This window comes from Ptychodera flava, chromosome 1 (genome assembly GCF_041260155.1).
Source record: "Ptychodera flava strain L36383 chromosome 1, AS_Pfla_20210202, whole genome shotgun sequence".
In the NCBI taxonomy this organism is placed as follows: domain Eukaryota; kingdom Metazoa; phylum Hemichordata; class Enteropneusta; family Ptychoderidae; genus Ptychodera; species Ptychodera flava.
In genome coordinates this window covers 45,941,397-45,969,292 of record NC_091928.1, presented here as the reverse complement: position 1 = coordinate 45,969,292, position 27,896 = coordinate 45,941,397, and the positions used below count along the sequence as shown (strand labels likewise).

General features: G+C 36.7%; 2 protein-coding genes across 2 annotated transcripts in view; both read right to left on the bottom strand.

Moving 5' to 3' along the window:
- Positions 1-15: 15 nt before the first annotated feature.
- Positions 16-25,585, bottom strand: LOC139145157 (uncharacterized). Its single transcript, XM_070716140.1, has 13 exons — positions 25,526-25,585; positions 24,934-25,068; positions 13,698-13,887; positions 12,870-12,947; positions 12,529-12,646; positions 12,004-12,241; positions 10,917-11,077; positions 9,780-10,032; positions 9,054-9,196; positions 7,467-7,700; positions 5,221-5,331; positions 3,377-4,334; positions 16-2,874 (listed from the first exon to the last, which is right to left on the bottom strand). The coding sequence occupies exons 1-13, from the start codon at positions 25,583-25,585 to the stop codon at positions 2,707-2,709; spliced, it is 2,847 nt and encodes a 948-aa protein (XP_070572241.1). The 3' UTR covers positions 16-2,706.
- LOC139139073 (netrin receptor UNC5B-like) overlaps positions 24,327-27,896 on the bottom strand; it is a 40,457-nt gene continuing 36,887 nt past the window's right edge. The window contains exon 6 of the mRNA XM_070707810.1: positions 24,327-26,860. Within this exon, the coding sequence (XP_070563911.1) occupies positions 26,615-26,860 (246 nt within the window). The 3' untranslated portion in view covers positions 24,327-26,614. The remainder of the gene's footprint in view (positions 26,861-27,896) is intronic.

Here is a 27,896-nt window from a genome sequence, read left to right as displayed (position 1 = left end):
AGAACACAATTTTATAACTTCAGACTTGTTTTTATTCATCAAACATAGAAAATACCATCTTGTGAAATAATACTGCAGGTGGAAATTGCTACATCCAGCAAGTGAAAATCTACAAAAGAACAAGAATTACAAAAGGTCTGAGGGTGCCTTCTATAATGAATAAATACAGGCATACCCCCTAAGTTGATGTTGAATTATGCGATAGCTTAGCACTCTTTTAATCTTGCGCAGCATGTTTACTGGGGTTTCATTTATAAAGTTTCTCGCCAAAACTTATGATTACCAGGTTGAAATCAGATGGTACAAGAGTCGCATGTTTACACTTTAGGTGTTATACTTGTGTTTAGGTGTAATACTTGTGTAAATTTTACCAGTGCTAAAGCGACAGTAGCTGTAACTTCTGATAATTCACTATTTTTGTTTTGAACCCTTTGAGTGCTGTAATTTTCTTCCGCAAAAATTTTAGTACAAAATGTTACCAATTTTTATGAATTTTTCTGTAAGTCTTCTGATAATTTTGGAGCAAATGGACATCACATTTCATTGGCTACAGTTTTTTCTCAAAATTTTGGCAAAAATCTGAGAAAAGTTGACCGGGGTTTATTTCATAAAGGGACAAAAATCGATTTTGGCATTCAAAGGGTCAACAGGAACTACAGTTTCTTGCTCTACCCCACAAAGCATGTTGCTTTGGAGAGTAGAACAAGAAACGGCTGCCATTAAAGGCAAAAACAGTAAAAAAAAATCAAAGATTACAGCTACTGTCTCTTTAGCACCTTTCACAAGTCATACACGGTGGTTTCAACCTTACAGAATATGAACAAGCTTTGAGAGTTTGTGCTGTGGCTTTACATTTTGTATCCTTCAACAAACAGCTGTCCGAGGAGTGAGCAGTTGTATTGGATAGTATTGTTTGTCCCAACATTTCTTGGAAGTACTCTGAATTGAACATTTTACTCAATAATGACAGTGGAAGAGAGTGCCAGCATCGAAGAGATTAAAAAAATGCCCACCAATATCACATATATAAAACTTTATCTGTGTATATGTCAATCATTTCAAATACATATTACACATACCGAACAACACATAGAATATATCCAAATAGTAACAAGACTTTGTTTAAGTAAAGTAATAAATATAAAACTTGCGTAATAAATATAATTTATTCCAAGTTTCAAGATAAAACTCCACAACACAATACTTTAAACCATTGAATTTTAAAACCTGTCTTCAGTTAAAAGGACTAAACAGTCATCAATATTAGTTTAAAGGTACAACAGAACTTTGTAAACACTCTTCATTATTGCAGTGTCATATTTGAGGTTTTTCAAAGTACAATCACACAAACTCATGAATACTGTTAGGCATTTCATTTGAAAACATATTTACATGGTTCAAACTTTTCATGAAATTTCATTTTTTGTTGCAAAACAAAACTAGTCACAAGACAACTGTAAATACACTTACAGTATTCATACAGTCATTTCATGTTTGACTTAACAAAAGTGGTTCTTCATAATGACCACTGTGGTCAAATCACGGGTTAGCCACTATCACACCACATTGCAATGTTGAATTCTATGTAATGAATCATTTATACAAGAGTTTCTTAAATTTATCTCATTTCCAACTTCACATGAAAGCGGCATTTTCTAAGTATGTACAGCGTGGTTGTCAAAACTTATTATCGTAACAAATAATAATTCACTGGGGTTTATTTTTGCTATTTTCACTGATAGATGAAAGCTACTACATCAAATCACCGCGAAAAAGAATAAATGACATCCTCTTGTTTTCCTGACAAATCTGTGAATTAACTTCAAGTGAAAACGTCAAAATAGTGAAATTAACTATCATTAAAAATTTATACTCTGATAGTAATGTTCTGTTCATCCAGCTCATTTAAGTACAAATATATGCATAGTTTTGTTGACAAAACTAATCTTTTCAATAACATCAACGAAATTAACTGACTTTGATGTTTATCAAAGTCATGAGGTAACCTCATAAATTCCAATAAATGTTCACCATGCATGATATGAGTGTCAAATACATCCTCTAACAATATGCAGAGGTTTGTTGTGTGAGAGAGCAACAAGAAGCTTATTAGCATATGCAACTGGACAGTTGCCAAACAATATTGTTATTACAGAATATTTCAAGAGTGATGATACACATGGCATATCATTGTGCTACAAGTTAACAAAGATAATGCCTAAGGGTTACAAATTTGTTCCTTTAAATGCCGACTTTAGGAGAGAAAGACAACACTTTTGTTGAAAGTTTTTTTTATCAGGAAACACAACCTCAATTATCTCAGCACCCGCAAGTCTTCATATTTACATTGAATGTGTGTGTATGCATGTATGTGTGTAAACTGTGTTGCAGAAAACAAGCTGAAAGGTTTATGTACATAGCATATGAAGGAAACAAATTTCCTTTCTTAGCAACTTCTGATCGAAGAACCAGTATTGCCTGGCTGAGGAAGGTCACTGGATCTAATAGGCATTATCAAGATTTCGGTGAAAAAATGTGGAATCTGAGTTGAGCATTAATTGCCCAATACTGCTTGCTGCAAGTTTAAGAAGGGGAGTGGTTTTCTCAGTGTCTGGTGAATCCTTTGACAACTTTGAACCCAAAGTTCCTTTTCATTTTTTTCTTGCTTATACTTGACAAGCTCATCAATATGCATAGTTCTTTCCCTCACTGTGTGTCTCTGGACATCTCAACCACTCTATGATTGGGACTTGCTAGCAGTACCATATCATCTGAGATGTCTGGAACCACTTGTAAGTCGTCAAAGACGCTGTCCAGGGACTGGTTGGAAACATTTGCTGTTGGCACCTGGTTCATCTCAGAATTTCCAGACAGCTTGATATGGAAATAAAAGGAAAAAATGACATTACTACAGAATATCATGAACAACAGCATTCAGTATCTTTGTGATCAAAAAGAATATGCCAATATGTCAACAATATCATTGACTCATCAGATGATACCTGAACACACTGTACAACTGTACCCAGAACAATTACCTGTACTTGCAAATGACAGTGGTCCTAAGCAAATATTTATGGAAAACTGCCCCTCTAAGGTAATACTTGTAGACAACTGTGCTCCCTAAGCAGTTATACTTCAACGCAACTGTATCCCCTAAGCTCATACTTGTCAACATCTGTACCCAATTTATTGTCAGTATTTAATCTACAAGAAATACTTTTTTTACAGTAAAAACTTTCATTTGAGAAGCATAGCATTAAAGCAGCTAGGTATTTTTTGCTGCAAGCATAGTAGTTTTCAGTGCATGAAAAACTGAAGGACATTTTACTTTAAGTTTGGAAGTTTGCTAAAACCTTACATCACTGTAACTTACCATTGGAGAATATGCATCACTTCTCCATTTTTCCCTCTCGCCTTCCTCCACTTTCAACACCATATCAACGACTGCATCATCCACGTAATCCATGATGTAATCCTCCACCTTCTTGGAATCTGAGTGTTTCACCCAACCATCCCCGAAGATGTTTTCCAACTCTTTCTGGACAAGCCACTGTCCCTGGAGCTCAAAGACTGGAATGTTGGGCACTGCTTCTGGCACCAAGTCATACAGATCATGATTTTCTGTGCTGTTGTCGTTTTGGTCTGGGTCAGGCTTTATTGAGATCACCGAGCTGTCTTGCAGCGGTAGGAATTGGTCTGAGTTGATGTTCATCAGCTCCTCTCTGTCCACATTATAAGTGTCTGCAAGGTCTGACAAAAAGTGATCACTCTCGATTTTAATGGTCTTAGGACGTGCAAAGCCAGTAGACAGATCTGCCTCATTCACACTGTCCATCTGAGCATCACTGGTTTCCATAGCAACCTGTCCTCTGTTCTCCTCACTGGCCATGAGTGCCTGCAGCTTATCACCCAGGTCTGCATCTTTGGCGAAGAATGGTTTATCTTCAACAGGGCTGACCCAAACATCGCGTGCGGAGCTGTCGTAGTCCAGGATGTGTGATTCTTGTGAGAAATTCATCTGAGGGTCAAAGTCGCTGGTTAGCAAAGATGGTGAGGACTGGTAGAGTTGATAACCATCATCACAGGTGTCCAGAACTCTATCCTGGCTCTCGTCAGTTTCTTGGGACAGGATGTCTGAGGGCAGGCTTTCATCAAGACTCTTACCCATTTCTTGAAGTGCCTGGGCCGTCATGATCAGATGAAACTGCTGTTCCTCCTTTAAGTCATTCCACATCTTGGAAATCGTGGACGGGAAAGGCTCTTCCGAGATGTCGCTGTCCGGAAGCAGCTTTTCCAGCTGTTTCTGTACTTGATTGTAGAAAAGCATGAAGCTGTGGAGAGGAAGGGTTATTATAATTAGACACCAAAAACGAAAACCTGATATGACATTATAAAGAACTTCACATATACAATGTGAGGAACAAATTTCACTTTTACTGAAGGTAAGTCTGACATAAAGGTGGAGTTTGATTTTACATTTTTTTTGTTGCCCATCTTTCCAGTACCCTGTTTAACCTTTTCACCACCATGGTTTGTCCCAAATCCATTGTTTTCTATGGTAAAGTTGAACCTGTATACAGGGAACTGGGGTGAAAGGGTTAAATTCTCAGTCTTAATCTGTTCACCCCAATTCTCAGTGAACTGGTTGACAATGCCCATTGGTAGCAATGCATTGGGATCAAACCATGACAGGGTCAAAAGGTGTTGACTACTGCTTGAGTATGTACAAGAAGTGAGCCTCAGTACGAACACTTGTGTGCTGTTGCATTAAAAATAGCAATATTTCATTTTAATAAAGTTCATTTTTTTTGGTAACATGCTTTGAAAAGTGAGGTTTTCAATGCAAATTAGTTACTTTTACGTCACACTGACTGTGAGTGGAAACCACAAATGGCCCACAAAAAACCTCTTTGAAAAAAAAAATTGAACTTGTGCAAATAATGATCAGCAAATTGCCCCTTGACCATTTTACCACCATGGTTTGACCCAACCCCTTTGTTATCAATAGTTTTTGTGGACCATTCTACAGGGAATTAGGGGTGAACAGGTTAACTGAAGTTGATTTCATGTCTGCAACTATCAATTTGTTTACTATTTATGAAATTCACACAAAACGCTGCACTTTAAATCTGAGAGAGAGAGAGAGAGAGAGATAAAATGCATGCTTGGAAAGCACTTGACTCAGAACGACTGTGACCAATGACAAAATCTTCTTACCCATTGGCTTCAGATTCTGTCATGTTGGATCTCAAAGCAGATGGAAATGCAAGCTGAGCAGGATTCGTAGCAGACACTGAACTGGTATACTGCTTGTCTTTGCTTTTGTATCTGCAGAGAAATGTCAAGTTCAACTTACAAACTGAACAAAAATTTGAAAAGTTATCAACCACGCGTGCAAGATCATTTAACACCTTTTTGCCTATGTGCTATTATATGTACCAGAGAACTACGCTGTAAATGTTGGTATGTCTTCACTTGACAACACTACCAGTTGAAGTTTAGACCCTTCATCCCCTGCTCCCCATTTTTGGATCAATCCTCACTACTGAAAACAATTGGGTCGTACCAAAGTCTGAGAGTGAACGGGTGAAAAGCAATTAAAGCCTTTCCTTTTGTTTTTCATGAACCCTACTGGACATGATCGCTGTTACTGCTCACAACTAATAATTAAACCTGTCCAATTACCCAGATACATACTTAAGTCAATAATTTATCTCAGACATGTTTCAGACTGGTTTATACAAGATACTTGGAGTACTTTGTAGAGATAAGGCCTAGTGCTTTGGGCACTGATCAGCTTCTGTACTCCAAGACTGGTTGGTTTGCAAAGTTCAAATTACGGCACATGAAACTTGGTTATGTCATCAGACGTTCATTTTGATTTCCTTCACTGCACAAATTCATGAAATTAAATCCATTTGATAAGTGAAAATTCAGTATCCCTCGATAATTTCACTGCAAAATCTATGAATCAGAGTTAATTCTAGGACGCGCCATTGCGCAATTTGCGCAAAAAAATCTCGAATGGCCCTCATTTCTACCTTTGATGCGCCACCAAGGGCGCAACATTTTATGAATGGGTCGGTCGATCACGCAGAGTTCACTTAGTTCATACATTTACGTAGCTCCCCGAAGGTCATTACCTCAGTCATAGTGTGCCATGTTAAACGATTCAGTTACCCTTCGACCTTTGCCCACTACGGCATATATGGTGGTACATAGGAAGCTGGGTAAAAAGGACTGATGTAGGGGCAATGGTGTATTGGAGCCGTGCGCATGTGGTACGATCGATGAATGTAAACAACGGCTCCGGCCGCGGCCGCCGCGTTATCGTGAAAAGCTAGTCGCCGCTCAGATTTTTAACGCCAGTACTATATAATAGTTGATGAACCCAGGATGATCGGGCAGTCCCTTAAATTGAAGCGTTTGCAACGTCTATCGTCCAGTCAACGGTGTGCTTACTGTCTATGTCCAGCGAAACGTTGAACACTGCAAAGAAAGCATTCATGCTTGGCTGGCCATATGATCGTTTTGAAGAGCAACACAGTTTAGGTCGGACATATCTCGTTATCCAGAGTAGCCAGATCAGAACCAATGATCGTAAATTTGCTAATACATACAAGTTATGTTTAAAAGTTGATGTATCGATCACTTTATGTAGGTCGTACGGGTTACACTCTTGTGTTGTATCATGTGATAGTGTGATAATTGTCGACCAGTACAAATCGGGGCCACTCGGAGAAATCCTACCGGTGCGCTAAGCTTTGATCATGATCGTTTCCAGTCAAAATCACAGTCCGTAGTAATTTGTGCAGTTGTTAAAGTCCGACATCAATAATTCATCACATAAGTTACGTAAACAATTGAATCAAACCAAAACGGTTAGTTTGCTGCTGCCATTGTTGGGCCTGTTGCGTATACGGAGCACAACTTTGCTGTACGCTTCGTTGGTTACAGGTGGCCCGATCTCTAGTACTCTCCTTTTCTTGACTTGATAGACTACAGTATTTTCAGCAGAAAATTCAAGGGTTTTACATGTGTGATCATGACGGCCCCCGATTTTATAAAATGGCCCCCTCGGGACAGGAGTAGGGGCCCAAAGTGGCCCCTTGTTTTTACGTCCTAGAATGAACACTGATGAATGAAGCTGAACACACCTCAAGGAGACAGACTACCTTTTAAACTTTAATTATTTTTGGAGCTTTTGCATATTCATTTCAAAGCTGGACAGACTATAATATTTCCATGCATTGTTTTGTTTTTGTGAATGTTTCAAATCTAAATTTCCCGTCTAAGTTGACAACAGAGAGAAAAGCAATCACGAAATGATTAAGAGAGCTGTCTGCATGATCAGCCTAATTGACACTCCTCACCATGCAGGAAGAAAATTACCATTATAAACTCATGAGGAAGTATTTTGCCAATTGGTTCACCATGACAGAAAGGGGTCACCATACACTTACAAAGAAGCGTCCTTTTTGGGAGACATCTCTGTTTCCAAATCGATATCTTCATTGTCACAGTCAGTTACTTTCACTTTTGGAGTGCTGGTTCTGAGAGGTCTGGTCTGAACCTTCTTGGCACAATCAATCTTCTTACGATGATACTCGTTGAGTCGGAAATCTGGGTCATCGCGCTGACCAGGGCTTGCGTCACATTTCTTCTGCTGTTTCTTGGTGGAATTGAAGGCACTGTACCTGTGGAAAGGGATAAAATAATGCAAGATTTAAACTTTTTGGATTTTTTCATAGTTAACTGCAGATGTTGCCATACTCAGAAAATCTTAGAAATGCTAAACGTAACAGCTGGTCAAGTTTGAAACCACAGAGTTGAAATATTGTACAACTGACAAATCAGTACAAACCCTGTAAAGTTGTGACAGAGGCCATACAAGTATGGTAAAAGTTTACAGGTTACTGCCTAGAAAATAAAAGGTTAATATAACAGATCCCAAAGCTACTTAGTTCTGAAATACATGATAGTTATAAGATCATGTATAAATGGCTCTCACATACACCCTAAAATATAAGCCACATCAACCAATCCTCTGCGTTCTCTTGCCTCTTAAACCCTTTCACCGTAATGGTTTGGCCTAAACCTATTGTTATCAATAGTTAGTGTGGACCTGTTTACAAGGAATCCGGGGTGAGCAGGCCAAGCCTGTCCTGGGAAAGTGAGACAATTGAAGCACAAAGTAAACTCTACATTGCCCGGTGATTCTTACCGAGCTTAGTATCTGAAATATTGGCAGATATTATTAATTGTCACAGATTTAGTTAAAGCCCCTGTAGCTGTAACTCTTGAAATTTGTCGACCTGAAAAAGGCTTTCTTTTTTCTCTGGTTTTCTTTAAATTCTACTAATTTAAAGGATATAGTCTTTTACCACTGAAAAATTGGACAAGCAAATTTAAATTTTAACCGTTATTTTGATTTCCCGCCATTTTTAAAAATTGATAATATTACAAAGAAAACATAGCATATGGTGTCCCAGTGGAAAACATTCGGCACTATGCATTATATTTTGGACTACTCTGTTGTTTCTGTGAAGATTCCAATGCATATATGCATTGCGTACTGTGTTTTTGCTTTATTTGCATGAGGGCGCCATTTTCTGTTTGGGCAAACATTTATTATTTATCATGCTCAAAATTGTACATGTAGTCCAGTGACAGTTTATTCTACCTGTATAAACACCCCTCAATGAGTACATTCCCATGCACTTGTTTTAGTTTGGAAGTAAAATCACAGTAATAATACGAAAAAGATACAGCTATCGGGCCTTTAACTTGGTGAACATGATTGTAGACCTTTATTAGAACAAGATTTCTCACACTTTTAAACTGATCCATATATCAGAAGTATTGTGAGACTATATATAGTCCTAAATTCAGTAAAAGGCTCCCAAAAATGGCATAAACATTGCGCATGATGTATATAACTCCATATTTCATCTTTTCCAGCAAACTTTTCAGAGTTATGAAACGTGTTATCTTTTAAGCCAAAACTTTGATGAATATAATCACAAAGAGAATGAAAGTAGTGCACTTACGGTAAGACAGGACTTTCAACTTTACCAATGGTTGGGTTCCATGGCCTGACACGAGCTGCAGTGGCTCTTTTCTTGTATTGACGCTTCACCTTTCTCCTCAGTCCGTCGCCATCAAGACTCAAATAATCATTGCTATAGACATCCTATCACACAAAAGAAATGTTAGTGTACTGCCTCATATTCTGATGCAACAAACTGAACAGCCATTGCATGCACTATGGGAAGAAGTACTAGCAACAACTTATCTGAATTAACCCTTTGAGCGCCAAGGTCAATTTTTGTCGCCATCATAAAATGCATCCCAAGTCAAATTTTTTTCAGATTTTTGCAAAAACTTCGATGAAAAACTGTAGCCAATGAAATGTGATATTCGTTTGGTCCAAAATTATCAAAAGAATTACAGAAAAATTCATAAAAATTGGTAAATATGTTGCACTAAAATTTTGGTTGGAAAAATGTGAAAATTGGAAATTTGATTTTCCCAACAGATTTAACAAGGGGATGGCGACCGTTTTGAATTGCAAACATTGGTAATTCTTGGGTGATTTGCTTGTCTAGTACCAAAATCTGCATGTTGGCCCTAGATTTTTATTCTTGATTTGGTTTGAGAATGGTCAAAATTGTTTCCTTGAAGAAAGTTTGAGCAAAAGTTTCAATATTTTAATTTGAGACACTACTACCTTTAAGTATATTAGAGGTCAATTTTCATTACAGTTGCAAACTTACCTCAAAGTCTAGATCACTTGACTGCATGTTTTCCCTTTCCTCGGCAACATCTGTGTATGACAGTTTCCTCTTCCGCGAGCTGGTCAATTTACCGCTCTCATAACGGGTACTTTCTGTGATCTGTGTGGATCTGGACTGATCACCATGACGACCTGATTTGTCTTGCCGTTTTGAAAGCACTGGTTTGGGTTTTAGCTGCTCTACAGGAGTGGCATCCTTGACTGGAGTTACAAATGACAAATTTGGCACCATGCTGAAACAAACAAAAATACAAATTGAAGCTGTCATTATTTTATTTCTTTGTATTCTGATCAAGATTTAACAGTAAATCCATGGAATAACTCCCTTTACAGTACCCTGCAGCGGTAAAAGTTGAAAATTGTTAACATCAACAGATTCCTTCGGGATACAAACAGTAGCAAACATGCACATTCAATATGATGCTTACTTTCATATGAAACGTGATTTTAGACTGAATAGTAACACATTCTTGTTATTACACAATGCTAAGAAAAATACAGATATACAGATACAGACATGCTTCTGTTCCCAGTGGTGAGAGAGAGAGAGTGCAAACAGGAGCTGAAAAAAACTATATTGTAGGAGAGATACCCTTCAGAGACTAGTACAACCATATACTCTGATTGGATTTGATTTACACAGAGGGAGAACACTCTTGTTATTTACACCATTCATGCTGTACCCACCCCAGACCACCAATGGCTTTTTAGAACATGGTGTCACAGTCACATATCCAGCTGTAGTTCTGTTAAAGGTAGGGTAGCATGTGCCTCAAAAGTGAAACTTGAACTTTTGCTCAAACTTTCCTCGATAAAACTTTCAAAAATTCTCTCATCAAATCAAGACTAATAATCGGGTATCATCAAGCAATGTTTGGAACTAGAGAAACAAACAACCTATTATTTACCATAATTTGAAATTCAAAATGGCTGCCGTCCCTTCGTTAATTGTATGGGGAAAAATTAAAATTTCAAATTTCACAAAATTATGAGGGCAAAAATTTTTCTCACTCCAAGAGCTTTAAAATGAGCCCCCACAAGTGGTAGATCAGAAAAGAATTGTAAAAAATTTAAAAGTCAATATCTGTCCCTGAGGCACAGTCTACCTTATACCCACCTGTCTTCCTCAGTTGGCAATGATGAATTTGGATCCTCCTGACACAGCAGGTCAGGGGTCACCATCCTCTCCTCCTCAATGTCAAAGTAGTCATCCTGCAGTTTGGCCAGAGCTTCTTCTGCACAAAGAAGGCTGAAATCTTCTGTCTCTTCGTTGACAACCTGAAATACATATGAATTGAAGAAACTTTTTGTTAATTTTCACTGACACAAACCTACTCATTTTCCTGCGTAATATGCAAATATTGAGCCATTACAGCTAAATAACAAGATGTCTGGTTAATGTCATGTACCACAGTCATATCGCCAGTTGCAGGTACTGTAAATTACCCTTCATGTTATCTTTGTAGCATGACACAATGTAGCAGAGTGTCACAGCAGTGTACCACAATTTTTCGAAATGGTATATATATAAGGTTTGGATAATTCTGATTTATTTTTAAGGAATGCCCTACACAACACAGCATTATCTCTAGAACAGACTGTAATTGGTACATCTGAAGTAAAAATGTCCAAGAAACAGAAGCAGGGCAAAAGAAAGCTAGAAACAGAAGCAGGGCAAAAGAAAGCTAGTAAATGGCATTGAAATTTATAAAAGCACCCACTCCCCATTTACCATCTACTTTGTTACTTTCTCCCTCTTAATTTCATGTGTTATGTAACTGCCTTTTCAAGTTGGGTAAATAAACCAATTATTTCAATCATTTCGGTGGGTATTCAACAGAGGTTGCAAGATTCATGTAGGTATGCGGATTGAAGTCATTCTGTATGGACTATGATACTATGGATCAGAGGAAAATGAACAGTGAATTATATCTGAAGATGTTGTTAAATGATGAGTAACATTTTGAAAATTGGTCAAACAACAATCTCTATGTCACAGAAAGAGGTATTTATGTTATGCTAAAATAAAAAGACAAAATAGGAGTGCTAACATGGTTGAGCTTCTTCTCTGATGTTGAATTTCAAATGTTGTCTGAACACATTTTTGACTATCTTATATACTGTACCATTAACACATATCGCGGAAGTTTCAGCCATGCCCATTACACGCTTTGAAAACTTTGATAAAGTTGTATCATCATTACCTGATCAGAGGTGGACTTGATGTCTTCTGTCACTGGAAAGTTGTTGGGTGGTGTCACCAGAAGTCCATAGCTATCCTCACCTGTTGCCATGGTAATATACTGTGTGTTGACCAATTTGGGTTGAATGGGAGGGTGCTTGGAACCATGGGTAATTGTGCTGATGCTAAACGTGTGAGATGGTACGTTTGCGACTGTACTCATTTGCTCAGCTGGTGATGAAGTCCTCTTGTTCCGCTCACTTTTATGGTACCGTGAAAAGTGATATAAAAGATAAATAAAAGTTATTCATGACCGTTCCTGAGCATGTGCACTTGAATGTCTGCCAATCTCTTCTCTGAACATAAAGATATTTTATGTTGGAGTCATTTTCTGTAAATGGCTAAAATTTTCTCATATCAGCCCTATTCCACTTCATCTGATATGAAAAATGTCCAAGATTTAGGAAGAACTCTGTCGAACCACACATGGTATGAAGTTGAGTTAAAAGGCACAAAGATTTCTTAAAATGTCAGTCTCCAAACTTACCTGGTTGTGGCTTTGTTTTTGATATTGTCCCATTTCTTGTAGTATTCATTACAGAATTCTTTCCTAAGGCTGTCCAAACTTCCCAAAGAAGCATCTTCTGAACCTTCTGTGCTATCTCCTTTAGTCAAACAAGCAAACACACACACACACCATTAGAAAATAAACAGAAAAAATGGACCATCATATAAAATTATTACATGGTACACTTCAAAAATGTCAACCCTAGGTGCTTTCTGTTCTAAGTTTTTTTCCAGCTTTCTTTCACACTATTGACTTTTAGCTTCAGACCTTTTGTTTTTGCCAACTATCAATTCTTAGTACACTGAAATTCAAAACAGTACCTGCTCTCTTGTTGAGAAAGTGCACCACGTTTTCCAGATTACTGTACATACTTGACAGTGTTGTGCAAAAACCATCTCCTGCAAAACAAGATGAGCAGTGTACAAGAGAAATCAATATTAAAAAAATTTGATACTCGCTATTCATTCTTCCCCTCATGCACTATATTAACATGAAGACTGAGCAATGTAACCTTGTGTTGACTTTAGAGTACTGTATGCTGTCGACAGAGGCCAGGTTGGTTGTGTCTTATCAGTAACTTAAATTCTTTTATGAATTGAATCTGACCACGTTAGCACCACCTGTACAGCATAATTTTTCAAAAAATCATCCAATCTTAAGCCTAAGAGCTCCGTTTCTCAACATACAGGCCCCAATATATTCAATGGAAAATTGGGAAATGTAATGCCACAGAAATGCCATCTTTTTCAGAGCACATAAACCTTGCAAACTTGCTGCTAATTTCAACATTTCCCGCTGCACAACAGAAGCATCAGTGAAATGCACAGTATTCAGCTTGTCAACTTAGACTGTATATGTGTAAACTGCATTGTTATTGTTGACAAGTGAATGATGCAATTTTGACTGTGAATATTGTTTTCAAGTTGTGACCACTTCTCTCCCAAGATCTAAAGATGAATCTCAAAGGGGAACAACAAAACACACTGTATTATTTTCTACATGAAATAATATGTAGTGAGAGGCAATTTTTCTTTGTTAGCTCACATGAATGTGGCCCTGTAAAGAATTACTTGCTAAATTTCACCGATACATAGTGATGCTAATACAACATACCTTAGAAAGTGGTTTTTTACTTTGTCCTTTCAAACCTTTTGGAAGTCTACATCGCAGTCTGTGGTAACAGTTGGCTAGATTGGCCCTGCATTTGGCATCGCTCTCTCTCCGCTTTTGAACACGTAACTTTTCAGCTTCCACAGCCTTGGCAAGGCTGCTGAAGGTGGGCTTGTGTTTCAGTGGTTGCAATGAGGTCTGTGATGCAGTACTCACTTTGAACATTTTCTGAAAGAGAAATACTTCAAATTTATATAAAGTGTTTTGTCCATCTCATGCTGAAAGGAAAGGCCAAGAAAAATTAAACATACCTACCCTTTGTCTGCTCCTGACAAGCAATCCCTCAGTTTTCTTCTTTATTTTTGCAGATTATGTGTCATTGTTCTTTATTCTCTTTCGATTGTGCGAGCTAACAAATTATAACTGAAAACCCTATACTGATCGACTAAATCTTCAAGAAGCACATCACAGGAAACAGCCATTTTTATGCTGCTGTGTGTCATCAGAAAGTAGCAGCAATAAATGTAAACAGGGATTTTCCACAATTAAGCAAATGTATAAATCTGTTACTGAATACCTTTATCGATATGAGTTCACCGAAAGTACATAATATTATGTTCACTGAAATAACTGAGTTATTATGAAAATGAACAAAATAGAAACAAATGGCAAAGTTTCGGCAAAATTCTTTGTGACGGCCCATGAACTGCTCAGCAAAAAACACTGTTGGGCATTGTTATTTTAATATTTACCGGTACAGTTGCCCTGTTAATTTATGCAGGCAAACGTTTACGCCGAACTTTTCAGGGAAATTGTAACTAAACGTGCCCTTATAAGGACGCTCTTAAAGTAATTTTAGAGTAATTTGTTGCAAATAATTCCGGGGTTCTAACTTTTTAAATACCGGACATCCAGGGTAGCCCTGGTCCATACAAGTCCAGCTGTACATCTAGCCCGAAGCGAATCGGAATGGTGAACGTTATTCCCTAAATGTAAAATACTGCACCTTTACAACAAGGTTGAGAAATACATGAACATCGAACGCCGAATTTTCTCAACCTCGAAGTGGTTCCATTACTCTGTTGATGTTGAATCTTTTAACATTAAAACAAATACTTGTACCATCATTATCAGCAGACTCTATTTTTTCTGCCTTGAAAATACGATATTGCTTGTCCTTAAAGCTAAATTGTACGTCTCCTGAAGCATCTTAACCGTAACAGTAAAGAACGGTTATCAAATTGCGATTACATTAATTTAAGTGCCAACCAGTATTCTATCAGGGTAACATTTTAACAGACTCACTCAGCCCCGGAATTCGTTCACATGTGAATGAATGCGGAATACTATGTACTAAACAGTAAACTTCTTCTCAGAGAGCCGCCTTTTGCTCTCACATGAATGAATTACGGAAGTTTTTAAGCACCCATGGATTACGCTCCTTCCAAAACGGCATGCCTTCTTATGTTCTGTAGTAAATCGAAGACAACATTGCACAACATTCAACAAGATGAACCGTTCTGTCTGCTCGGTGCACCGTCACTCACAACTACACAAGTCTAATGGCCAGGACTAACATCCAATTAAATAAGGCCTCCCTTGAGGACTTATTAAGCTTCATATGGTTAAGATGCTGTTTAAATGTACAATAAAAGTAAAAACTTTCAGAAAAGTTGCATACTCACGGATATACGAAGATTCTGCAGAAAAATTCACACAAGACGTACTATCACATCAGAGTACCGCTGAGTAATTACAGCCGAGCCTGAGTTGAACGTCCCGTTCTGAAGCAGTTACATCACGCATGCTCGAAGCATATGTAAATTAATTGACGCCATGATTGACAGGTCAAAACTTTTGGTCTTACCCTATTGGTTTAAAAGTTTTGGATACACCAGCTTTGTGGGCACACATTGCGTGACGTAAACATGAGACCATCTTGACAGAGGTCGGGAAAACGGGTCAGGAATTTCACCACTGTGAACCAACACCGCGCCTTAATTATTGAAAGCGCTCATCTTTTTAGTTGCATAGCCGAAGGTAAGAAAGATAACTGACACAGTACCCGAACAAGAGAACGGACTTCGAGTAATTGATGTCAGAAATGAATCCGCGAATTTCGGGGGGGGGGGGGGGGGGGGGGGGGGGCACTCGCGTTATGCAACGCTCTATCGAACAAACAGGTAAGTTTGGACGAAATGCAAAATGCAGGGACATACTGCCACTCATGCAGGGGGAAATGACACAATACATGTTTCACTGTTATCATGGTATGATAGTTTTTCTCATATGCTGAAAAGATAACATTTCATCAACATTTGATCGATCGACGTATTTGAATGCCAGCCTACCGTTGCTTCGCATTTAGCATCGCACTTACACGTAATGCCATAGGCAAACTAGGAGTGAATAGTCTAAAAAAATTAAAATATGATATTATTTTCGTAATTATTAAAAACAAGAAATTACAATCATGAAATACATTTATATCACTAAATCCAAGTCAGTATTTTATCAGGGCTGAACTTCCTTTCTGCGTAGGAGCACTCGATAAAATCACTGTGCGTGTATATCATTGTGCGTTGTGTGTGAAAAATTAGGCCGGGCGTCCAACATAGGCAATAAACGTTACCTTCCTAATTTTGCAAATGCAAGAATGACTAACGCACTCAAACGTACGTACGCAGTCAAAGGTAAGTTTTTGACTTGGTGGAAAAATCTCGCTTTTTGAACAAGTGTAATAATCTAGGATGGTCTTTAGAATATCATTCAGGAAGAAATCCAAAGCAGCAGCATTTCGTACATTCCAACGTTAATTTACAAAACTCAATGAAACTTATGGTACATGGTAACTTCAGTCTAACTGAAATACTTGCAAAAAGCAAACAAAATATCTGAGAGATAACGGGTCCCTTAGCTAAACACAGAGGCAGCCAACCAACCTATATCAGCAAAATATGTTTTAAGCTTTTGTAGCTGAATAATAATAGCATTTTAGCTCATATTTGGTAGGTATATAAATACCAAAAAGAGCTTATATGGTGAGTGTTGGTGGCATCTGTATGTCTTTTGTTATTCAGGGCCCAAGGGATGACCTTATGTTAATGTGTTCAAATTTGATTTAAATATGTAAATTTGTATTTTTTAGGCAATTTTTGTCTTTTTTAGTCAAAGATTCTTTAAATATCATCTTAAAAACTGCAGACAGCTTTGATACTTCGAATAACTGTCCCTAGTAGGAATGACCTATTGCAGAGTTGTTCAATTTTTTTGCAGAAATATGCAAATTTGTATTTTTATGGCAATTTTTATCATTTGTGGTCAAACATTTCTTTTTACCAAAAGTGCTCTTCTGATTGCTTTCATATTTGGTATACATGTTTAAAGGGATAATCAAAATGTGATATAATCAAATTATGATGAAATGTACAATTTGTATTTTTAGGGCAGCTTTTACCATTTTTGGTCAAAAAATTTGTTTCTCAAAAACTACTTATCTGACAGCTTTGATATTTGGTGTACAGGTTTCTACAAATTAACTAATTGTAATATATTGAAATTAGGATGAAATCTGCAATTTTGTAGTTTTGGCCAATGTCGCAGCCATTTATAGCTTTGATATTTAGTATACAGGTTCCTAGGCATTATTTTATTTAAAAACTATCTACTGTTGATTGACCAATCAGAGTGCTCAATTCAGGGTGTTTTATCTACTCGTAAAGCCTTGGTCACCAAATTCCAGAAACGAATGACTGCGCCATAGTAAAGTCCAATCAAAAGTGAACATGTCATATTCTGTAGACATCTGGTACGTTTTAATATTCAAATTTGGTAACACAGCGGAAACCAGCTGCAACACAAAATCTGCTGTGGTACAAACATAAACTAATGTGCCCTAGGGCATTTAAACTAATGTGCCCTAGGGCATTTATAGGATGTTCCATTACATTGGAAGGCTATTTCACAAATAAAAGTTTTAATTCATATCCTAAACATGTTACATTGACAAAGGGGACGGTTGACGTAAACACATTGAAAACGAAAATATATCAGTTAGGGGCGATAGTTTTTAAGTCGGATAAAGCCCGAGTACGAGGGCTCTTCTGGTATATAAAGTCCAACCCTACGATAAAATGTCTCGGCCTGCGGCCTCGACATTTTATCATTGGGTTGGACTTTATATACCAGAAGAGCCCTCGTACTCGGACTTATCCTATACATGACATTGAAATATGAAATCTGTAATTTTTTATTTTTTGCGGCGATTTTTCCATTTTTGCTCAATCTTTTTTCTCAAGAAATACTTAAGTCTGATAGCTTTGATATTTGTATACAGGTTCCTAGGGGTTATCCCTAAAGGGGGGGTGGTCATCGGAACTGTGCGTGTGAGACATTCTTGTTTATAAACAATGTATTTCATGCATGATATCTATATGATCACTTCAACATAACTGCAACTTATAAAGTTTACGATATTCATTGTTAACAAGCATGTTTCAACTTTCATCAATCGCCAACGTACCCCAGATACAGTATTTACATCAGTCATAGGGGTCCCTGGCATCCTTTGAGCAGAGTTCCAATGACCACACCCTCTTTAATATGATATATTGTAATAATGATGAAATCTACAATTTTGTATTTTGGGGGCAATTTTGTCATTTTCGGTCAAAAAAATTATTTCTCAAAAACTACCAGTTTTATAACTATGATGTTTGGATAATTTGGTAGACATGTTCCCAGGGATGATCTGAATGTGATACGTTCAAATTATGATGCAATTTAAATTGTGTATTTTTTTGTAGCTTTTCTGCCATTTTTGGAGAGACCATTCTGAAACGAGCTGTCAAAGATTTCTACGTTCTTCATCAACACATGTCAAAAATACTTATTCTCTACATAACTCGGCAATCGACGCTGTATCGGCAGCTAGGTCACTTGTTTAAATTACAAACAGCTTCATTTGCTGGCCCTGTAAATATATCTATGAACAAAGAATGATTTCATCATTTGTATAAGAGAGACAACTATACATGTCATGCTAACCATACATCAAAGAAAAGAAAACTTGCATCAGCAGTGTTGTTGAATTAAAAACAAAACCAGTTTAACACTAATCAAAGGACTTTCCAATATCTTTTCTACAGCATCATAGGTAAATTTATGACTTTCTGTAAAGAGACAACAAAACAGAGAAATTGTTTTCCCATTTTCATGTTTCTATCAAAAAGTCTATTTCAAACAACAGCTATTTTCTCTGTTATTGACAATATTCAATGGTTCTCAAGCTCATGTCAAATAAGACATTTTCATATAAGTTCTATGAGAGACTGTATGGTTTTAGTTCTTATTGATTTTGTAGATCAGATGATTGTGTAACCTTTTCTTGGCATGTCCACTAATGAGGAGTGTAATGTATTGAAGAAATGGAAGCCACTTTTTACGTTCATTCACTGAAAAGAAAAAGAATGAAAACCAGGCAGAGTGAACTACCCAATGTGATAGCAAAGTATCTTTATTTATATATATGTTTAAAGCAATATGAAATCTTAAAAAGCTCAATTTTACCATGATAATAATTGTGGACAAAATACACTGACGAGCTATGACATTAAAAATACAAAATATACATACAACCTATGACATTAAAAATATAAAATATACAGACAACATATGACATTAAAAATATAAAATATACAGACAACCTATGACATTTAAAAATATACACACAACCTATGACATTAAGAATATAGAAATATACAGACAACCTATGACATTAAAAATATGAAATATACAGACAACCTATGACATTAAAAATATAGAATATACAGACAACCTATGACATTAAAATATAAAATATACAGACAACCTATGACATTAAAAATCAACGAAATTATGCATTCACAATTGATGACAAGAATATGAAATAATCTGATAGTATTCTTAGAATATCTATTCAACTGAATGAATTTGTATTTACGAAACCTTACATACAATTTCTCAAGTCTCAGGGAGAAGTTTTTAATTTATACACGATGAATTGACTAACCAGCATTCAAGAAAGTAAAAATTTCTTCCTGTAGTTTGTCCTGTGAAGGGTATACTAACATTTATGACACACACTGATAAAAAGGTACACTTTTTTGCAAACTTCTATTTTTCCAACTCAAAACTACTCCCTCTGCAGAAGCATCTCTGTGGTATCTGTTGGTACAGTAGCTCCTGCAAATAGATAAAATAACACCAGAAATGTGCTGATGATGCTTGTTTTGCTCTGATTAAGTTCAATTAATAGCTGCTTTCCATGCTACTTCATATTACATTTCATACTTACAATACACAAGTTTACTCCAAGATATATTTTAACAGGTGACATTGTGCTTGTAAGTGAAATGTTTGTACAACCAATGTCATGAATGCACATGCCTACTTCAAATCACTTTTTCAGTATTTGGAAATGGTACCTTGATTGGTAACCAAAACAAGCAACCTAACGGCCCATATAGCTCCACTGTGTTTATGTAGAGAATAACTATTTTTGACACATAATGGTGAAGAAGGTGGAAATCTTTGATAGCTCATTTCAGTGGCCAGAAAAAAGTGGCTAAAATAGCTGCAAAAATACACAATTGAAGATTTCATCATAATTTGAATATATCACATTGGATCATCCCTAAGAACATGTCAATCAAAGCTATCTGACAAGTAGTTTTTTGAAAATGAAATTTTCTGACCAAAATTGCAAAAATTGCCCCCCAAAATAAAAATTGCAGATTTCACCATAATTTCTATATATCATATATTAAAATAATCCCTTGGAACCTGTATACCAAATATCAAAGCTATCATCTCGGAGTTTTTGAGAAACAATTTTTTTTACCAAAAATGGCAAAAATTGCCCCCAAAATAAAAAAAAATGCAGATTTCACCATAATTTCAATATATTACATTCAGTTCATCTGTAGGAACCTGCATATAAAATTTCAAATCTATCAGACCAGTACTTTTTGAGAAACACATAAATTGCCCCAAATTACAAAATTGCAGATTTCATCATTATTTAAATACATATCATTAAGATCATCTGTAGGAACCTGTATACCAAATTTCAAAGCTATCAGATGAATAATTTTTGAAATACACATTTTTTTACTAAAAATGGCAAAAATTGCCCCAAAAGTACAGAATTACAGATTTCATCAGAAATTCAATATGCATTACTTAGTTCATCTGTAGAAACCTGTATACAAATTTCAAAGCTATCAGATGGTACTTTTGGAAAACACATTTTTTGACCAAAAATGGAAAAATGAAAAATGCCCAAAAAATTCAAAATTGCAGATTTCATCATAATTTCAATAAATATCATTTAGTTCATCTGTAGGAACCTGTATACCAAATTTCAAAGCTATCAGATGAGTAGTTTTGGAAATACACATTTTTTGACCAAAAATGGCAAAAATTGCCCAAAAAATTCAAAATTGCAGATTTCATCATAATTTCAATAAATATCATTTAGTTCATCTATTGGAACCTGTATACCAAATTTCAAAGCTATCAGATGCGTAGTTTTGGTTTACAAATATGCAAATTTCACCACGATTTGAACAAACTTAAGTGAGGTCACCCCAAGTGAACTGCATATAAAATTTCAATGGCAATCGGACTTGCGGTTTCAGAGGAGAAGGCAATTATTGACAGATGACGGACAACGACAGACGCCGACAGAAAATCAACCTATTTGATAAGTTCTGCGTCGCTGACAGCGGAGCTAAAAAGAAATCATCATTGTCATTGACGACCGCAAAGATCCTTAAGTAACAGCTATTACATTCAACTATACATTTGTTTACATAACTGTGAGAAGGAAATATGAAGTCTTGAATAGTTCATTTTACCATGATTGTGAATTGAAATGGATGGATAACCCTAACCACTCAAAATGAACCATGAAATTAAAAAAAAAGAATATGACAAAATCTCACCACATTTTGTATTATTTAACCAAAATTTATAACTTTGTTTCTAACAATAAGTTACATTAATTTTCTAAAAACAACTCTCCATGCTTAAAATATACACAATTCAATTTTTCCTTAAGTTTGCATTCATAAAATTTACAGTTATTTGTGTGGGTGAAATTTACATCAATATTTGTAACACTCTCAGTCATTTTAATAAAAGTTACCTCTGTGTATCTGTTGTACTTCAAGCTACCTCTCTCTTTGCAATATCTCCTTTTGAGAATCCTAGGTACATGTATGATCTTCTGTAAAAAGACATAGGCGTGAATTTGCTGACTATGCTAATATAGCTTTTATAGGATTAAGTTCAAATCACAGGTTCTTTCCTGAAAGTTCATGACATTAGATTCCTACTACCTTTATATAGCCATTATAAATGAAATAACCTATTTTTTTGGCATTCATCTTGAAAAGATTGCTGCCACTAGTCACCTTAATAGTATTTGAATTTGGAAATAAAAAGCAAGATGATCGCCTAACAAAGCTGCCCAAAATTACTAATGACACTGTTAAAGCCTCTTGGAAAAACTTATAATACATTCATTTGAATAAATTTATGAAATCAGTATTCAATCTTAAAATGCTAAGCCACACCATGGTTGTACTGGCTTTGTAAAAAAACTGTATTTGCTTTTCCAAAACTCAAAATAAAATGCAGTTAATACCTTTGAAAAGGTTTTATCATAATTGAACTGTAAAATGAACTGCCACTGCACCACTTTCCTTAAGATAGAGTACTCTCTGTTATTACATATGTACCACAGTTTACTTGCATCGAAGCGCGCGCGTACTACCTGTATTTGCACTGCAGTGCAATACCGAAAACATTATGCCATTCCTTTATGTTAATGAGTATTTACCAATTTTGACCCGGAACTATTTTTGTTTGTAAACACAAAAAATGTCGTCTACAAGATTTCATTTCACTTTGGTTCGATGCTAGTTATAGTAAAATGCATGACATTACCGATTAAAAACTACGACAAAGAAAATTGCATGTACTTATTATAGTGTGAGGATGATTTTTATTATCCGGAAGAGCAGTTTGTTTGTCAGCGAAGCAAAAACACTGACAACGGGCGACGTCCGTTTCCGGGGTCCGTTTCTAGCTCCATGGATACACAGATACATGGTGGCCGCCGTACCATGGCAGCCATCATACATCGAAACACACGTAAATGCAGGCGCAGCGAAGCCAATTAAACAGTAAACATTTGCAGAGACGTTTTTGCCAGTAGTTTAATCACCGGACATTCCCTTTTTGCAATAGAAAGTCACTTTTGCATGCAGTTATTCTGTGCTTGTGTGTCCTATACGCTATTGATAACAGTGAGCTCTTGTGTGCCACGGTGAACACTCGTTCGACAAGTTACGTTTGCCGTATCTTACTCTTAAATTTCCCGTAAAAATCTTCAAACTGTTATTTGTATCAATCATTTAGAAGAATTTCAAGCTCAAAATGTGAAAAAATCAAAAGCGTTCCATGCTCAAAGCTATGTTGCTACTTATGTGTGAGCGATCACAAGCAGCGTTCGAGCCTTCCGACGTTCCTCTTATGTCATCATTAATAAATAACTAAACAATAGTTTAGCCAATCAAAATAGAGGGTGTGGCGGCGTTGACCAATGAAAAGTGAAAGCTGATTCGATGCCTCATTACAGTGATGTCAATGTTATATAACTCCGCAGGGTCGCCCTGAAGCTTTGACAGACAAGTAGTACGCACGACTAATCGTCGATTCTCTCGATAAATGATGCAAATAAAAGATAGAACATATGTAATAATAACAGAACCCCATGGCCTGTGAGTGCAAGCGCGCCGTACTAGCGGTATTTGCACTCGTGCTGCGGTGTATTCGGCTGTCCTTTCACGAGCAAAGCTCATGAAAGGACTGCCGTCGAATACACCGTAGCAAATTCAATACATATTACTTAGCTCACTGTAGAAACCTGCATACCAAATTTCAAAGCTATCAGACCAGTACTGTTTGAGAAACACATTTTTTGACCAAAAATGGCAAAAATTGCCCCAAAATAAAAAATTGCAGATTTCATCATAATTTCAATATATCATATTTAGTCCATTTGTAGGAACCTGTATACCAAATATGAAAGCCATCAGATGAGTGCTTTTTGAGAAATAATTTTTTTGACAATAAATGACAAAAAATTGCCCCTAAAATACAAAATTGTAGATTTCATCATAATTTGGATATATCATATTTTGATCATCCCTATTAACCTGTATATCAAATATCAAAGCTGTCAGACAAGTGGTTTTGTTGATACAACAATGACCAAAAAATTCCTTAAAAATACAGATTTGCATATTTCATCACAATTTGAACAAATCTAAGTTGGGTTATCCCTAGGGACCTGTATACCAAATATCAAAGCTGTCCGCCCAGAGGTTATGAAGAAAAAGATTTTTACCAAAAACACCTTTTTGCTCTAATTTGTATATTTTTAAAAAATATCAAAAAATAAAAAAAGATAGTTTCTCATAATCATATTTTGCATCTACACAAATATAAAATCTGTAAGTACTGCGGTTCTCAAGATTTTTGAGAGGACGGACATCCTCACAAACAGACATACATACATACAGGCTGACACCGGACGGATACCCATCCCAATATATAGACTGTAGTCTATGGTCGCTAAAAATGAAGACATCATCTTCCATCCGACTGACCAAATTTAAATTTTTTTGGATAAGTGCTCTGAAGAATATGATATTTTGACAAACAATTTAGCCTAAAAACACAATAACACAATATAGATTTCATCACACAGTAATAACACAATATAGATTTCATCGCCATTTAGACATAGGATAGGAAGATTATCTTTAACATGAGAATTAAGTCATTTTTGAAACCAACTGAACAGGTGCATTTATCAACAGAAATGTCCAAAAATAAATATACAAATTTTACATGAATTTGAATCAGGGTATGCTTTAAAACACATACTAGTGTAAAGCAAAAAATCCATCTGAATATTTAGTGTACCTAGACTCGTCACATTTGTTTTCTTACTTTTAGAATTACTGCAATATCGGAACAGCGGGAAAGACTGATATAGTGATAGATAAACACACATATAGACTACGGTAGAAGAGCAATGGCATTTGCTCCCCCCAGTGCTTCAGCAAGCCCAAAATCAAAAGTTGCATCATTGAAATCAGGGCAGAAGGAATGAGCAAAATGAAGAGGAAGATGCATGGTGACTGACACTTTTGAATTCACTTGGTCTTTACGCCACCTGCACCTCTTCCTCTCCTTCGTTGTATCCACTGTCATCTGAAGAGCTTCCATTACAAATTTCTCCTTTAGATTTTTGTCTGTCATAGTTTTTTGTGAGAACTGGTTCACTGAGTGTTTCTGTTGGCAACATCAGATGATCATCAGAATCCTGTTGCCCATATGTTCAGAACATGCTGTATCAACATCCCTAGCATGTGAAGTTTCATTGCATGTTCTGGTATCGTTTTCAGATTTCCCATGACTGGGTAGGTCGTTAATTTTTATAGCATCGTGATCAGTTCCCTGACAATTTTCACTTTCTGATAAGTTGTGTCATTTGCCATGGCGCAAGGTTCGTCATCAGATGTCACACTGTCAATGTCAAAGTCATTTTCATCCTTAGACATTTTTGAATCAGAATCTGAAACATCAACTTTTTGATCTACATTTTGCAGTCGACTTACATCTTTACCCTCTAATTTTAAATTGTTGAATTGCAATTGTAATGACTCTGATGTTGGCACACTATTTTTTCTTGAATTATTAATTTTGGAAGTGTGGCCTCTGATAAGAGAAAAGTATGCAGAATCATTACAAGCATCTGCCTCTCCTTTCTTCTCTTGGCATCCCTGTTCAACATCTGTACCAATATCATGATCATCCTCAAGATCTATTGACGGGGCTTGAATTTCATCTGGCTGTGTTTCCTTGTTTATCTCCTTCCTATCACCGCTTCTGCATGGGTATGCTCTGGTGGTACACTAAGAGACTTGCTAGAAGCACTGCATGCCTGAGGAGGATCATTAACACGTTCAGTAGTAAAACCCTGGGGTGTCAAGTCCTCCCCTTCATATAAGTGGTCACATGGTATTTCTGCATCCTGATCTTGCCGATGATTATGCATTAGTGCTATATTTGTTGTGTTAACCTCTTTTGAATCCCTTTCATTATATGTTGGGAGGCTTTGGTGAACAGTGGTACGTTGAGAAATGTTAGCTGAAGGTTTCTGTGCATCTGAAAGCAGCCAGCGTCGTGCTTCGAGTTCATTATCTCTAACTTCCTGAGAGAAAGTGCGATATGGGTTAGTTCTATCACCATTACCGCCATAGCTACCTATGTAAACTTGATCGTCATTGCTGTCATCCATCCATTGATGCTGATGTTGGTGATGAGATGTGAGATGTTGAGATGAAACATTGTGCATAACCAAGGATTCTTCTTTTGGTCGATCAGCATGAACAAAGGTCTCTTGTTCCATGCCAGATATACGCAATGGTGCATTTCTAGGAAGATGACCAGGTGCATGAACAGATTCGTCATGATGATCTACCAGTTGCAATGGCAATTGGCATGGAGATGAAGATATGGAATGTGCTAGTTCAGTCCTTAACTCTTCAGCTCTGTCGCAAACTGCGACCCCTTGGGAAGTTTGATCGTCTCTATGCAATTGACGGTTGGTTGAAGAGGCTATGCCATCAACTGTGTAGAACCCTTGATTACACATTTGAGCATGTATGTGAGGTCGCACTGCTGTATCTGCATTCTCCAGACCAGCTTGGTCACAAAGGCAATAAAAACTTATCAATTAATTCAACAACATCAGTTCTACCAATACTTTCAAATAGACCTCTAAGATCCAAAATATTCTGAAGAGAGAAACCTCTCCTGGGAAGCTGCCATATGCTCAACAGTGTGTACGTTGGACTTCGGTCTTTGAGTGCTGCTCCAAAAGTTTCCTGTCGGAGTCAATCAGGAATTTGCCATCCCTGGTTATCTTGTCTGCTAAAAGTCTCCAGTCGCGATTACATGGTTCAAGGGGATCCATCAGCTGACATATGGCTATCAAAAGACCTTCTGGTAGGGCAGGAAGGACACGATTACTGCTCGTATACTCACATCTCGATGTATTCAAATGCCTTGCATCAGCAGACTGCAGCAAGATCAGAGACAATATAAGTCAGAACAATACAATGTGAACAAACTAGCATGACAAATAGCTTTAGACACTGTGCTTCCATTTGAATGTGCTGATCTGATACATTTCACTGACTTTATAAATTTGCTGAACAGAATTGATTTACTGATATTACATTTGAAACCTAAAAAATCATTCAGCCTTATTCACATATAAGTTCAAACAAAGTTTTTTGAATGCAAAGTCGAGGTAGATGATAAGGTGTGTTAAATCAGCACTGTGATATGTTACATATCATAAGGAGGAATCATGGTACAAATTGCCACAGTCAATACTTCTGTATATCAATATAGGGGTGGGCATGGCATGGCGTTTTTGTGATTATTTTAAGGAGGATTTGATTAAATAGGGCTGCAGGATTAACACAATCATGCATTTTGTATTATGATGCACACCCAATTTTAGACCTAACGTCTCATTATTTTGGACCCAATTTTAGACCTATATGGCTGGTGAAAGTCATGTGCATATTTTTTGGGCTCTTTCTGCACTGATAGTATGCAATTATATCACAGGGTTTTACATCACTTTTAACTTTTGAGAGTCCCTGGGACTCCTGGTGTTAGAAAATGGGAGTCCTACATCAAAATATGGGGGTCCCAATTTATTTCACAAAAATGTTTTATAGTTTATCAATGCCATGGTCTTCACTGTGTTCAATTAGTATTAATTTGCATACACAGAGACAACAAGGTTCCATATTGTACATGGAGGGGTAACTATTGTGCAACACATGCACACAACTATAGGGCATATTCAACTGACTCTGTATAGTTTGAACCGCCTGTATAACTATAATGAAGAGTTGAAGACAAAAACACATTTCACTAACCTTTTTATCGATTAATTTGGTGTTTGACCCAACTTACATTAGTTTAATTCACGTACGCGTGTGTAACTATCTGTGGCTTATCGAGTCACGGACTCGTACTACCATACATACTAGTCAATCCGTTCGCCAAGTTTGATCACATTTTTTGACAAGCACGCC

Excerpts from the sequence above, each read along its gene's own strand:
- LOC139145157 (XM_070716140.1), bottom strand. The coding sequence starts at position 25,585 with ATGATATTGGTACAGATGTTGAACAGGGATGCCAAGAGAAGAAAGGAG. Across the intron at positions 5,332-7,466 it reads CCCAAAAAGGACGCTTCTTT|ATACAAAAGCAAAGACAAGC; the intron begins GTAAGTGTATGG and ends ATTTCTCTGCAG. Across the intron at positions 4,335-5,220 it reads ACAGAATCTGAAGCCAATGG|CTTCATGCTTTTCTACAATC; the intron begins GTAAGAAGATTT and ends TCCTCTCCACAG.